At 36.4% G+C, this 15,268-nt stretch overlaps 1 protein-coding gene across 1 annotated transcript in view; it reads left to right on the top strand.

Moving 5' to 3' along the window:
• LOC139693374 (L-asparaginase) overlaps nucleotides 1-12,841 on the top strand; it is a 74,445-nt gene extending 61,604 nt beyond the window's left edge. Inside the window, exons 9-13 of the mRNA XM_071591501.1 lie at nucleotides 1,137-1,325; nucleotides 5,175-5,299; nucleotides 7,613-7,735; nucleotides 9,746-9,845; nucleotides 12,182-12,841. Coding sequence (XP_071447602.1) covers nucleotides 1,137-1,325; nucleotides 5,175-5,299; nucleotides 7,613-7,735; nucleotides 9,746-9,845; nucleotides 12,182-12,355 — 711 coding nt within the window. The 3' untranslated portion in view covers nucleotides 12,356-12,841. The remainder of the gene's footprint in view (nucleotides 1-1,136; nucleotides 1,326-5,174; nucleotides 5,300-7,612; nucleotides 7,736-9,745; nucleotides 9,846-12,181) is intronic.
• Nucleotides 12,842-15,268: the final 2,427 nt, after the last annotated feature.

Raw genomic sequence — 15,268 nt, 5'->3', positions numbered from 1 at the left:
GAGAGATATACTTGTATTATTGATTGAATGAACTACAGTATAATGCCTTCCAAAATTAACGGTAAATGCACAAGGAGAGGGAAGCAGTTATACGCTGAAACATATTTCCCAATATATTTAAACCAATAAAATAAACATAAAAATTGAGAGGAAAATTATGGAAAAATGAGTGAAAAAGAACAAATATTCTAGTGAAAAAAATGTTTTCTGGAAGAGTAACTCAGTTATGCCAACTGGTTCTTCCTTTAGCACCATCCACATATGTAAACATATTAGAGAGAATCTTATTACCCATTTCAAGACACTTTCTGTTCAGGAAATTTTTGAACGAGACAATTTCTATTTCTTGCAATTGAGAGAAGTCAGGTATAAATGCTCATTTTATTTTATTCATCACGTCATCAAGACTAGACTACCAAGAGGATATGATTTTTTGAATTGTGTAGCCTTAGTTATTTCTGGAAAAGAAAAGTAGATAAAAATTTTAAGCTATCAAAAGGATTTTAATGAAAGGAAGAATCAAGGAAGGAATAAAACACGTTTTGAAAAAAGCATTGATTCGAATTTCATGACTTTGAAGATTGGCACCCGGAATACAACTGTTACCACTAACAATATCTATACTTATATGAAAATAACTGCTTGAGTAATCAACGTACATATCATAATATAAGTAAACTGTTGAATCTTAAATATAAGGTGGAGTTGCCTAAGCCTGCTTCACACCCGCATCTTAAAAGCCTCCAAACTATGTGTATCATCTTGCTTTAGTGATCAAAAGTCTATGTTGTACATAACCCTGCTCTGTATTTAAAAAAATCATAATTCTTGATAAAATTTATATGTATGGTATTACTCAGTTTATCAAGATTTTGAGTTATCCAGACCATAAAATCCCAATTGATGAACACACATGTGTTTTTGTCCATGCATGGTGCATGCATTTCCAGACAAATATCAAAAATGGTCAATAAATGTTCACAGCACCTTGTAAAATTTATTTACTCCTTTTGGAATCCAATTGCCAACTCTTTCATTGATACTGTATGCATTTTTTCACCTTACTGTACAGAGAAAGAGAGAATAGTTTACATTCACTTAGTGACATTGGTGACCTCTCTTGTGTGTTGCTTCAGATGCTTCAGGGGAACCTGAGGGGCGAGCTGACGGTGACAAAGATTGATACCAAACAAATTATCAAACTCATGTCCATGCAGAAACTGAAGTTGGATCAATTCACAGCCTCAAAGGTCATCATCCCTGCTCTACTTTTCGACGCAGTTGACAAAGAAAATACAGACTGCATTGATCAACTCATCAAAAATGTAAGTACATATATTTGTGCTTGAAATTCATGTTCAATTTACTCGGTAAAGCTCATTTTATGAAATTCTTCCCTGAAAGGAAGATGTATTAGGGATTTGTGTGCATGAGAGTTCCCTTGCATGTAACTGCATCTTATCCACCTGTCTGCAAATGTTCCTGAAGTCCCTCGTGACGGCAGCCATATACCATTTGTGATGCAAAGAAACTTTTAAGTCAACCTTGACTACATGGATGGGTTAAAGCTGGATTGAGCCTGTACTTGCAACATAACATCCTCCTATCATGGAACCATTAAAGCTCATCAATCCTCTGTGCACCAACTATACATTGGAGCTCTTTGCTCTCTATGACAGCCAATTCTACGATCATTCTTTTCTACATGTAATCTGTACACAAACCTGGAATGAGCTGCAATACTTGTCTGGTTTTTCCTCATTCCATACTATTATCCAGGAAATACAAGTTATATTCTAAAAGTAATCTTAAAAAAATATATTAATTAGAAAAAGTTTTTATTGACAGTTTTATTTTCATACAAACCAACTTAACTTTTCTACATAACCACCTTGTACTTCTAAGTACTTCTTGTAATGCTGCACCAGATTCTTTAATCCCTCAGCATAGAAGTTTGCCTCCTGGGAATATGAGAGGTACCCAGAAGTACCCGACCCAACAAAGAAAACACAAAAATTTTGGAAAAAAATGTATTTATTTTTCAACATAATCTCCGTTCAGCTCTTTTCACTTTTCCCAGCGATTTTCAATAAGTTTGATACCCTTTTTATAATAAGAACTGTCTTGCTCCTCAAAATAGCCATTACCTGCCAACATCACTTCACAGCTGGAGAATCTTTGACCACGGAGCCATAGTTTCAAGTTTGTGAAGGTAAAGTAATCCAAGGGGGCTAAATCTGGCAAATAGGGTGCATGAGGTAGCAATTCAAACTTTAATTCATGAATTTTGGCCATTGCAATAATGGATTTGTGAGCTGGTGCATTGTCTTGATGAAACAACACTTTTTTCTTAGCCAAATGCAGCCGCTTTTGCTTGATTTCTTCGCTCAAACGTTGCAATAAGTTTGCGTAATCACTGTTGATAGTTTTTCCTTTTTCAAGATAGTCAATGAAAATTATCCCACGTGCATCCCAAAAAACCGACGTTGCAATAAGTTTGCGTAATCACTGTTGATAGTTTTTCCTTTTTCAATATAGTCAATGAAAATTATCCCACGTGCATCCCAAAAAACCGACACCATGACCTTGCCTGCAGATGAAATGGCCTTCGCCTTCTTTTGAGGCGGTTCTCCCTTTTGAATCCATTGTTTTGATTGTTCTTTTGTGTTGGTGTGAAGTAATGGATGCATATTTCATCCATGGTTATTAAAAGGCGCAAAAGTTCTGCTTTGTTGCTGTGAAACTTTGCTAAACACTCAATTGAAACATATTCACGACACTGGTTTTGCTCGAGTGTGAGCAAATGCAGCACCCATCTTGCACACAGCTTTCTCATGTCCAAATTTTCAGTTAATATGCAATATACCACACTTTTGGAAATGCCTACTATGTCTGCTAGCTCATGCACTTTCAGTCGATGTTCATCCAGTATTACTTTGTTGATTTTCTTCATCGTTTCTGGAGTCCTCCCCTCATTTGGTCGATCAATACAATGCTCATCTTGACAGCTGGTACGGCCTCGTTTAAACTCTGCTACCCAATATTTTACTGTAGTAAATGAAGGAGCAGAATAACCCAGAGTAGAATCCAGTTCAGCATTTATATTGGTAGGGCTGAGGCCTTTCAAATAAAAGTTTTGTATCATATAACGATGACCAATTTTCTCCGTTTTCACAATTTCACTGAAACCGTTTGCTATTGATGGCTGCCAAACAAATAATAAAGAATGTGGCATCTTCAAACTTGAAACATATGCTTTATAGATGCGTAGTTTCTGATACAGCGATACATTTCAAACGACTACCGCCTTCTCTAGGTAAGGCTTGGTACTTATGGGATCACCCTCATGTATTACTTTACCTGTGTTTTGAGACAGAAGGTTTTTGAGACTACAGCTCTAAAATATTCCAAAACAGCCCCTCACAATTACAAATGAGATAAAGATGACTTAGCAAACTACAACCCATTTCCATAGTGCCTTTATATGGTAACACTTTTGAAGCTATAATGAAAGATCAAATATGTGATTTCTTTGAGTTGAATAATCTGCTTTCATCATTCAATATTTCTTTTAAAGCTAGAATATTATGGTGCAAAGGGAGTTACACTGAAACTAATGAAGTCATATCTGCCTGATCGCCACCAATTGACTGAACTTGGCAGATGTTGACTTCAGCTCTTAATGCAAGCTGTGCTGTCCTACAGGGCCCTGTGCTTGGCCCAATACTGTTCAATCATCATGATTAATCATTTTCCCTGTAATATGAAATCCAAATTCATTTTCTATGCCTAAAATACTACTTTTATACAAAAATGTCAACATCCAGAAGATACAAAGGCACTATCTAGTGGTGACCAACAACAGGATAAATAATGGCTTGATGTCACTCATTTACATTTAAATTCTGGAACAAATCCAGCATCTTGTATACAGTCGTGGATAAAAAATAACTGAAATTGAAACTGCTAAAATATGAGGAATTTATATTGATACAGAACCTAACTTGGAGACTTATATCAGACATTTCTTTAATATACTGAGTAAAGCTGTTTACGTGTTAAGAAAGCTCAACTTTCTCAGTTCAAGTGAGTATCATTTAACACTTCACCATGCCTTCTTAGAAAGTCATGTGAATTATGGTGTTGAGTTATGGGGTCATCCCCACAGGTTATACAAATCTTGCCACTACAAAAGAGAACTATTCTCTCTTTCACTGATACACCTCCATGTGATTCCTGCAAGGTTTTTTTATTAGATAGGGAATGATGACTGTATTTAGTTTATATATTTATAAGGTTCTGATTCGTGTAAAAGGTAAAATAGAATCTTCCAATTAAGATCTCACATCCATAACTACACCATTAGGGGTAAAGTGAATGTGAATACTACATATTGTAGACTGTTCTCAACTTACAACTCATTTCATAATGTGAACATTTGATTGTATAACTGTCTGCCAACTCAGTTGAAATTGGATTGTGTTCTGAATTTCAAGAAGAGGGTATATACTTGGTTACTTGCTAACCTAATTTATGCAACAGTTTCAGAATGTAAAAATCATTCGCCTTGACCAGGATTCAAACCCAGATCACTCAAATGTCTGGTCGAGTGCTTTAGCCAGTTAAGCTATCGAGGCATCCTCTTAAACTCTGAAATTTTGGGGGCTTTAAAGGAACAAGATGTTGTGAAGAAATACCATACATACAATGTCACCAAAATTTCAGAGTTTAAGAGGACACCTTGATAGCTTAACTGGCTAAAGCACTCGGACATTGAGGGATCCAGGTTCGAATCCCGGTCAAGGCAAATGATTTTTACTCTCTGAAATTGTTGAATTGAAATGCACATTAGTGGATGACCCCATTAAAAGTTACTGTTACGGCATCTCCCGCGGTTTATTTGGAACCTACTTTACGCAATTGATGAATTCCTTTGAGACAACCTTCATCTCATGCAAGAATTTATGTTTATATATTGAGTGATATTTATATTGATGACATTTAATATGGTTGTACCATTTATCAAATGAAGAAAGTATATTATTATTTAATGGCAGGTTATTTTCCAATTAACACCTGCCACACTCTATAAACTTATCATATAACCGCAAATGACCTGTGTTCAAATAAAGGACATGAGACATAGTTTTTAGTGAATGCTTCTTACCTTACAGGGGGGAGACCTTTCCCAGCCAAATCTTGATTCGAGGACTCCCTTGCACATTGCCTGCTGCAAGGGCAAGGAAAAGTTGGTGAAATTCATGCTGGAGAAGGGTGCCAGTGTGCACTCCAAAGACAGGTATACCCTTCCCCTTCCAATCCCACAACAATGTTTCTTTTAGTAGTGGTCCACTGACTACAGCTACATTTTCATGCATCCAGTTCTGGGTTCCATTTTACCATCGCCACATACCCTGTTTTCATTCCTGCCTGCAGTGCCGAATGGGAACAGAAGATGGCAATGACCTGTATGCAGTATTTTTATGATTGGAGGTGAACAAATGACAGACAGCAATTGTCTACTTTTGCTCATGATGCCATTAGAGTTGAGAGATGGGTAACTTCTCTGATGCTGCAATCTTTAGTGACAATTTTCATCCTGATTGCCTGAGCTGTATACAGCCTGTCAGTATCTCCTGCATACACTTGTCCAGTCTGTTTTGAATTTCTTCCAGCAACTGTCTCTCTCATCTCCTACTTATGCCTAGAACTTCATCACTTGTTTTATTTTCTATCAATTTTATATTTTCCATTCTACTCCACTCCTACATCTCAAAGGAATTCAATTTCTGCTTGTCTTCCAGCCTAAATGATTAGTTTCTGATCCATGTGAAAAAAACACTCCATCCTTGTATTAGAAGTTTTACTAATCTTATCATGACATCTATGTATAAGGTACCTACCATCAACTGCCACCTATTTTTAAACACCTCTTTACCTAATGCAATTCTTCTGCGAAAAAATGTGGGGGCCTAGACGGGTTTTTAGGGGAAGGGTGAAGCAAAGGGTTCAAAGGATTGGGCTATGCAGACTAAATGTTGAGCACATGGTGACCCTACGGGAAGAGAAGTTGTGGTGAAGTTATTTTTGACCAATAAACTATAAGTGTTGATGAATTCCTTATGTGAAATTCATATGAAGACACTTCTTATCTGTAGTCATTATTTCCAAACCGTATTCCATTCAGTCCCGAACTCAGGTTTTCATGAAAGATCTTGTTCAATTATTTACCCTCAGTGTCTTCTTCACTTCTTTTACTCCCCTTAGATCCATGATTTCTCTCTTCTTCTCCAATTTGGTCCTTACAGTGACTAAAGTTGTCTTCTCCTCACATTGTAAATATTGTGCCAAATGTATACATAATGTGTATGTATCAATTCACCTTTCTAGGAAAGAAATTTCAAAACATTGAAAAGATTTTCCAATTTTTTCTATTGAAAATAATTGATTTTTCACTAATTGCTAGTGACATATGAAATGAAATACTGTGCAACCTCAAAATGCATCTTATATTTTTGGTGCATGTCTGAGGTGGAAGTAGATATTATACTTTTCCACCCGTGTGAATTAAAATCAGATTCTGAGTTCAGAGTTCACATAATTAGTTTATTCTAACATTTTAAGTGAATATCATTAATTACTGATTTTGCTTAATCTAGCCTTTAACGTAAAAGAATACCTATGAATGATATCCAGATCCCAAAATCTCGTGGTGATTTTTCATTAAAAATAAGTCTAAATAGTAAAATATTTAAGCTTTACATCTACATCTACTTAATACCCAGCAAGCCGCCGCAAGGGTGTGTGGCGGGGGGTGTTAGGACACCACCCGTAATTTAGAAAGGAGAAAAAAAACTGCATACAAAAACCACAAATTCATGCATCCACAAAAAAACATGGCATACATTCATGCAAGAACACTTACACCCCACACACATGCAAACACTCTAACTACCAACTAACATACACATGCATCTGAAAGTATACCTAACAGCTTTGCAGTGTTTAACTTTGCTTCGACTTGTAAATTCAATGTTTTTAATATTTCTAAAGTGACTTCGGTTTCTTACTATTATGATTTCTGATTGTTTTCGGGGAAAGATTGAGTATTTGTATCTATCTGTACTGGAATCTATCTCCCTTATTTTATCTTTGTGATCTGATCTACCTAAGTAGTGTGGGGTCCTTATAATTCCTTCAGTGTCATAGTTAAACTCGTTTGTTCTGAACCTTTCTAAAAGTCTAAGCCTCTTAAGCACTTAAACACATAAGCACTTATGTTCTTATGTTATCTTTAAAAATATATGGAGGAATATGTTTCGCATTATCAAAAGAAGTTAGTTGCAGATTCAAAGGAGCAAATAGATTTTGAGTACATATTCATAATTTAAGATTCTCACCAAGGACATATTCAGCATCATTTAATGAAAATATTTTAAGTAGGTTATTTGTAATTCATCAAACTTTCTGTTATTTGCACTGACTGGGCAAAAGATGTTCGTAGTTTATGCTCAAAGGCATAGGAAGCAGTTGTGATAAGGTGAGAGGTGGATAGGGACCCTTAGGCAAGATCCAGTCCTCTGCTAATAATTTTGTTGCAATTTCCTTCCAGGTATGGCCACACACCCCTGACTGATGCTGTGCTGAATGACCACCATGAGATAATCACGATGCTGGTCAACTGTGGGGCGCACTTGTTGATGGATAAAGAATTACTTGGAGAGAAACTTTGCGAGTGAGTTCACATCCATGCAGATTCTCTGCTAGTGAGGGAGTGCTCAATAAATGTAGCAGATTTGGAAATTTGGTGATAATGACAAACTCAGTCCATGAAAACAAGATTTGTGCAATGTAAATTCAAACAATTTAGAACTGATGTTTGGTATGGAGGTTGTAAAAATTTAAAAATGTATGAATTTGAAGTTTTTATCCTAGAGAACTAATCAATGAACACATGCATGTTACTTTGAAAATTCTATATGCATTTTTAAGTGAACTATGCCAATGAGCATTCAGCTTGAATGGCAGGATAGGACAGTTTTGTAGACAAATAAGTATTATTTCATAGTTTCCTTAAAAATTGGGTTTCATAATAAAGTCAATGCCCAAGCCATATTTTCAAAAAGTAGCATAATGTGAGTGGCAAATAAGCTTAATGAGCTCGTAAGTTTAAGGGTTGTTGGCAGGAGCCAGAAATAACTGTGCATCATGGTAGGGATATTTAATGTTCAAATGATATTGCTGTTAGATCATGTAATATATCTTTTGCCTTTGCCATAGATGGTTCTACTATTTGTGAGGTGGTTGCCAGTTATTTGAATGAGCTTCCATCAAACATTACAAATCGTGGGGCATACATCTACAAAAATTTCAGAAAAATGTTGCCATTATTTGTAATTGAGGAAATCCAGCGTGGCTTTTAGTTGATAGGCAACTTGGAGTTTCACTCCAAAATAATAATGAACTTCAGAATGATTGCAATACCTTTTTTAGTGTTCCAACTAAATCTAGATCATTTGCAAAACCAACATGATCAGTTACCCATCTACATTTATTCCTTTATTCAACCCTTTGCATGCTTCTCTTACCATTTCCATGGTGAAAATACAGGAAAATCTGATTGTTAATGGGCAAACCAGTCTTATCCCTCTGCCTAATATGTAATACCCATTCCTCCCATATTTTCCTAAACCTTAAAGTAGTTCTGCAGGATTATTGTCCACCCCTGCGGCCTTGTTTTACTTAATTACCTTTAACACCCTTTCCATCTCACTGTTTAGTAAACCTAGACCTAAGCTACCCTTATTTACATCATATTCTCTTTCTATGCCTAACTTTGGCGGCCTAATGTTTTACAATGCATTCCTTCCAGTATATATTTCTTCCACCTTTCTGGGATATTCTCTGTTTCAACTAGTATTTTACCTGACTTATCTCTAATTGTAAACACAGATTTTCCCTTCTTACTTCCCCATTGTGTTTTAACCTTCTTGTATAGCACACCAATTTCATCTTTCCTCATCAAACTTTCCATATCCTTGCACTGTGTCTTCCTTCATGTATCTTTTGCTGTATTTGTCATCGGTCTCAATTTATTATTTTATTCTCAATTCTTCCTTCTACCAAACTCTGTATTTATGCAACAATTTCAGAGTGTAAAAATCATTTGCCTTGACTGGGATTTGGACCTGGATCCCTCGATGTCCGGCTGAGTGCTTTAGCCAGTTTAACTATTGAGGCATCCTCTTGCACATTAGCGGATGACTCTGTTAAGAGTTACTGTTGCGGCATCTCCCACAGTTTCTTTGGAATCTGTATTTATAATCTTCAATTTCCTTCTCTCATCTATCTTTGTAATAACCTCTTCCTTGGTACTTTCCCTCTCTCATGAGTTTCTCTATAGCCTGCTGATACTTCTTCCTTGTCAATCCAGTTAATACCTCTAAGTCCTATTTCCTAAACTGTTTTTCTGCTTTATCTTTCTGAGTTGAATGAGTTGAACTTCATCACTACTAAATTGTGATTTAAGTCTGCGTCTGATCCTGGGAAACTGCGCAAATTGATTCTGCTTGAATGTACATGCCACTAGTGGGTGTAGGTCTGCAAAGATATGTTGATTTTGCATGTGGTTTTGTATTCGTTTATGGGTGGTGACCTAACACCTCACATGCCACATGCCCTTGCGGCGGCCAGTGGGGCATTATTTAGATGTAGATGAACTCTAACCCCTCATTCCATTTCTCAGGGCAGCCAGCCATGGGGATCTGATGAGGCTGAATTCGTACAAGATAGCTGGAGGAGATCTAAGACAGCCGGATCACTCAGGGAGGACTGCCCTACACATGGTGAGTAATGATGTTATCCCAATAAAGAGGTGGATTTTGGACACTCCTTGGAATGTATGGCCCGCAGTATGCTTTGGACTTCTGAAGCAATCCTTTTTTTTCTTCCTAGCCAATCAACCCTTGTTCTCCCTGCATTATTTCCTTCTTCAGCTCATCATCCATATGTGTTCTATGTATCCTTCCTCCCTGGATGTATTTATGTCCAAATGAAGTCCACTTTTCTATATTCCCCATCCATTGAGAGTCCTCCCATCTATTGCATATCATTTAATAAACCCATTATGTAGATATATAGTGTCAGATATTGACACAAATGCATTATGATACACTTGAATTTTGTCATGTGCTTTCTATTATGAGATAAATATCCTGAAACATTGTGGTGAAGGTAGGGGGAAGATAAGTGGAACCAAAGAGACCTAAAGAGGTAAGTAACTCGTGAGAATTAGTTATGTTATGATAGGATAAGAAGCAGATGATGAATGGAAAGCTGTGATCCAAGAAGAGATGCATATAATTCAAAGATGAACAATACCTCGCAGCTGGTGAATAAAAACCTGATAGCTGCAATTTATTGGGAAAAAAGTAGGTCTTTACTGTGAAACGAAGTAATAAAAAAGATATAAAGAGATACAATGCTCAATTTGTTGCTCATGGATTTACTGAGATTCCAGGATAGGATATCTTTGAGACCTACCTTCAAGTAATTGAAAGAGAACCATTGTGTCAGTGGCTTTAGCAAAAGGTTGAACTAGTGAGCATTTACAAGATGTCAAATCGTTGCACTGACTGGTGATGTAAAAATGAAGTATCCAGAAAGTATTTAGAAAGGGGACAAAAAAACTTGTAAGTACAAAATAGAGGGAATTCTGCATAGTTTAAATCAAACTGGAAGACACTGGATGGAAAATCTTGAAAAAATATTAAAGCAGCTTCATATGATCCTTGAGAGTATTAACACAAAGATGGAGACTCAATCATTGGATTCCATGCAGATTAACTCACATTGTTGGGAACCAGAGAGAAAGCTAAATGGATAGAGAATAGAATAGGCATAAGATAATGAGTTTAGGTCAGCTGTTGTTGTTATTGCTCCCGTGAGTTTTAACACCAAATCAATGCATATAAGAAATTGACTCAGATCCAATATGTATGCCACAGATAACATTAATTCCACATGGTTGATGCAAAAGAATTGGTGACTCCATTAGAGATGAGAAGAGAACCAAGGGCTGAAGGAGACACAAAGAGCTCTTCAAGAGAACATCAGGCAGTTTGCTGCATTTGAATGGCAACATGTGATCAGACTTGTCTTTTGCTGTCTGTCATTTGTCACAGTTCAGCCTTGACCTAGCTAGAAAAACTGGGAGGACTCAAAGCATGTGCTTTAGTACCTGAAGGAAATGCTGAAGCTGGTTTTTTGGGCTTTGGTGAACAAATCTATTTCTACCAGAGATCAACAGGCTGTTTGCCATACTTGGCTAGCAGTACAGTCTTGACTAGGTCAGTGACCAAGATAACTGGAGATCCTATGGCAGGTATCTATCATCACACCAGCAAGGCCAGTTTCATGACGGTCTCAGAAGCAGAGGAAATTAGCTCTTTTTACTGTCAAAGAGCTGTGTGAGATGCTATAACAGTAAACTTTAATGGAGTCATCTGCTACTGTCCATTGAATAAAAATTTTCCCCCTTAAATAGAAACTCTAGGATTTGAATGATGGAATGAAATTGGCCACAGATTTCATCTGGAAATAAAAACAAAAAGTTTCTCTCAAAATTGTTCATTCAAAAGGAATCAGAAAACATAATTGGATCTGTCTTGGCTATCATCACAAAAAGGTATCTCTGTCACAATTAGGTACCAAAATAAACCCTTTGTGGGCCAGGCATAATTGCTTAATTTTGTAAAAAAAATTACTAGGCTATTTCAAAGTGAAATGCAGACAGAATTAAGGAAAAATGTCGATAGAACATTATTGTTTATAATAATTTGCAAAAAGTTAATTAAAATTATAAAATGAGGTGCAAAAAAAGAGAATAAAGCATAAAAATAAGGATTATTCAATTATTATTTACATTAATAGTCAGAGAAAAGAGTCACCAAGAGCAATTTCGGTATTTTGGAGAAAATTCATCAGTGTCAATCCCAATGGCTTTGGCACTTAAAAGGGTTGAAGAGCTTTCTCTTAGATAAAGAAGCAACAAATACAAACAATAATGGCATATGATCATGCTGGAATAAATGCTTGCAGCATTCTGAGAATTAAATAAAACATCAAGAGAAACCATTTTAGAAATGCACTGCTAAACTTGATTCTTTTGCATTTGTTGTAGGCTATGCTCCATGGGCACGAGGAATGTGTCAGATACTTGGCACAAGAAGGCTGTGACAGGACTGCCAAAGACATCATGGGTCTCACGCCTGAGGACTATGCAGCTCGTGTGGGATACCAAGATTTGGCCGCTCTTTTTGATCGTAATTTGACAGCTACCGACGTGGACATGTGATGCATGCTTCAGAGTTAAAAAGTACCACCAACCAAGCAGTCAAAAACAAACCTGAGGCAAGAGTGGGTGTGGAGATGACTGAACTTGTCTTAGTAAAGCTACCTCAGATGCAATAAGTGGACAGGTACATCATAAGCTTTAAAAATTAAACATGGAAAGGTGACAGTCCCATCATTCCAGACAAAGAGTCATCATACTCATACATTGTAAATGGGAGAATGAGAGTTACCACATTTTAGCGATATAGACTAACAGCAGAATGTATCTTTGGTATTCCTTCAAATGCTAGTGTTCTTCATTATAACATTTTTAGTACAGCATTCACTTTTTTATTTCTGAAATAGAAAATTACTCCTGTGAACAACCATCTTACTGAACCATCATACTCTCCTCCCCCTTCTTAGAGAACATCAAGGTAAGTCACAGGAAGGATTTCAGATTAGTGTGTCACATTGAGAATAGCACACTTCAACTTGCAAGCTTGGTGTTTCGTGAACAAAACTTATTAACTATTTTGTGGGCAAATTTTCAAATAGAAAGAAAGTTTTCAAATTAGGACCATCATTAGCTAGTGGCTCGTTGGCGGACACACCACATCAGATTGGCAGGAGACACACAGGTGTTAACTCCCTGTCACGGGATAAGTTGACAGGTTCAACTCTTTCTGTAGCTGTGTGTTTGTATGAATCAGGATTGTCGCTTTTCCCATTAGAAGTTAATTATCAGCAACCATATCTGTAATGACAATGACCAGAGTCCATTGCAACAATTAATAGGTAAACCCATAGAATCACTTGATGGATTATGGTCTACTGATTCACCCATCTGGATTTTAATTGGATTTATAATATCAAGTGTAATTTGAACAATATTGCATTTGGTTAATTAAATCTAAATGAAGGGTACATGACTGCCAATGTTTAATGAAGTTGTATATTAAAATCAATCATATTATCATGTATGGCAATTATACATGTGTACCAATAAGGCTACACAAAAAGAATTATTCCATTTAAGTAGGCATAAAATATATCTTGTGAAATTACAAGAAACTGTGGGAGATGCCGTGACAGTTATGTTTTGATGGAGTTATCAGCTAATATGCATTGTAATGCAACAATTGCAGAGTGTAAAAATCATTTGCCTTGACCAGGATTATTGACCGCGATATCTTGTGAATATCTCTTTAAATACCATGTACTTTTGGGTCTCTATTAAATTTTATGTCAAGTGCTTGAGAAGCTAATTATTCTGCTAGCATCAGATAACCCTGCTGCTAGTAAGATTATTTTTTAGCTAGCAGGGTTATATTTTAAGTTAGGTTCATTTTGGTCAAGAAAAATGTAGGTATTCATATAATACATTGGACCTGGAATATTGCCCAGCAGGTGGAACAATTTGCTAATCTTGGGAGTGTTCTAGACCAAAATGGTCAAAGTAGTGGGGAAACAAGAAGAATTTCATTGGGCAAAGAAGCCTCCAAAAGTATGACATTGATGACAGGGACTTCGATTAAGAATGTTAAGAAAAAGCTTGTTAAAACTGTATGGAGTATAACCATGGTCATCGAAGCAAGATGTTAGGCATAGATTGGAGGCTTTAGAAACATGAGTGTGGAGAAGAAGGGATAGGGTGAAATGGACAGAAAGGAAAAGAAGCAGGAAGTGGTAGGCATGGTGGGGGAGGAGAGGGGATTACTGGAGAAATCCAAAGAAGGCAGGAATGATGGATGCAGAATACTTAAGATTGGTTACAGGATGTTGAAGACTGAAAGAGGGGAGAACAAGGAAGGGGCAGAAATATGATAGGCATGTTGGACGGAATAGAGAGGAAGGAAGTATGTCGAATTGAAGAGGGACTTAATGTAGTATTGGGCATCAGGTTGTGTTTTGTTGGAGAGGTAAGCATTGTGCTGCTCCATTGTGTAGATTGTCACCGTCAAAAACCTGAATTAACCAGTATGCTAACGATAATGATCATCATTTTACGTACAGGTATATCCCTGCATAATACTATGTTAATGATGGTAACCAAAAGGTACTGCCTATGATTGTTACAAATCTGATTCCCAATATTTAAAATATAATCATTGATGATTGATTGGATGTTGGTACAGCATATGTTTTGCATGAAAAGTGCCCTTATAAAATTTTAATGGAGCTCATCAAGGACATTACATAGAGAAATGAAACCCTGCCACCTAGGATGAACATTTTAATTTCATTATACTGAGTTGCTGAGCTTCCTAAGAACAAAATGTACATATGTTCTTAAGTGTAAATTAAAGACTTCAAGTTTAAATGCGACACTGGATGACAACCTTTGATCCCCTTCTGTTACTCTAATTTCAACTGTTTAAGCAACACTTAGTTGCTGCGTGTAAAAGCAAGTATTCAAACTAAATAGATAGGAACATACATACGCATTGAATGACACTGTAATACTACTTAAGGTTAAATGCCTGTTGACTCTTGAGTATACCATGAAAAATACAATGTTTGAGCAGATGGGTGACAACCCTATTAGTCCAATGCATAGAATTTTCCCATTAGCATCATATGTGAGATGAAACTAAATGCCCTACATAGTACATGTACATTTATAATTTATTTGGAAATTGTTTAAGAAGTACACACAAGAAAATATTAAAGCTCTTTGGCTTACAACTGGCTCAAAAGTGTTATTATTGAAATTTATACCAAAGACAACTTTTCTAACCTAATTTTCTTTCTGTGATGAGGGAAAAATAGTTTTTTTTTCAGCATATCAGTTTGCAACTTATAGGACATAGTCATACCCATATGCCCTCAGCCTATAGGAAGCAAGTTGATATTAGAGTACTTTTTTGAGTAAAAAAGTACATCTTGCAGTTTGGGTGGTAAGGTAATTGAAAGGATGTGTAAATGATCAAAA

This window comes from Hetaerina americana, unplaced genomic scaffold (assembly GCF_022747635.1).
Source record: "Hetaerina americana unplaced genomic scaffold, ioHetAmer1.1.p SCAF_48, whole genome shotgun sequence".
Taxonomy (NCBI): Eukaryota; Metazoa; Arthropoda; class Insecta; order Odonata; family Calopterygidae; genus Hetaerina; species Hetaerina americana.
This window is presented reverse-complemented; position numbering and strand designations above follow the sequence as displayed.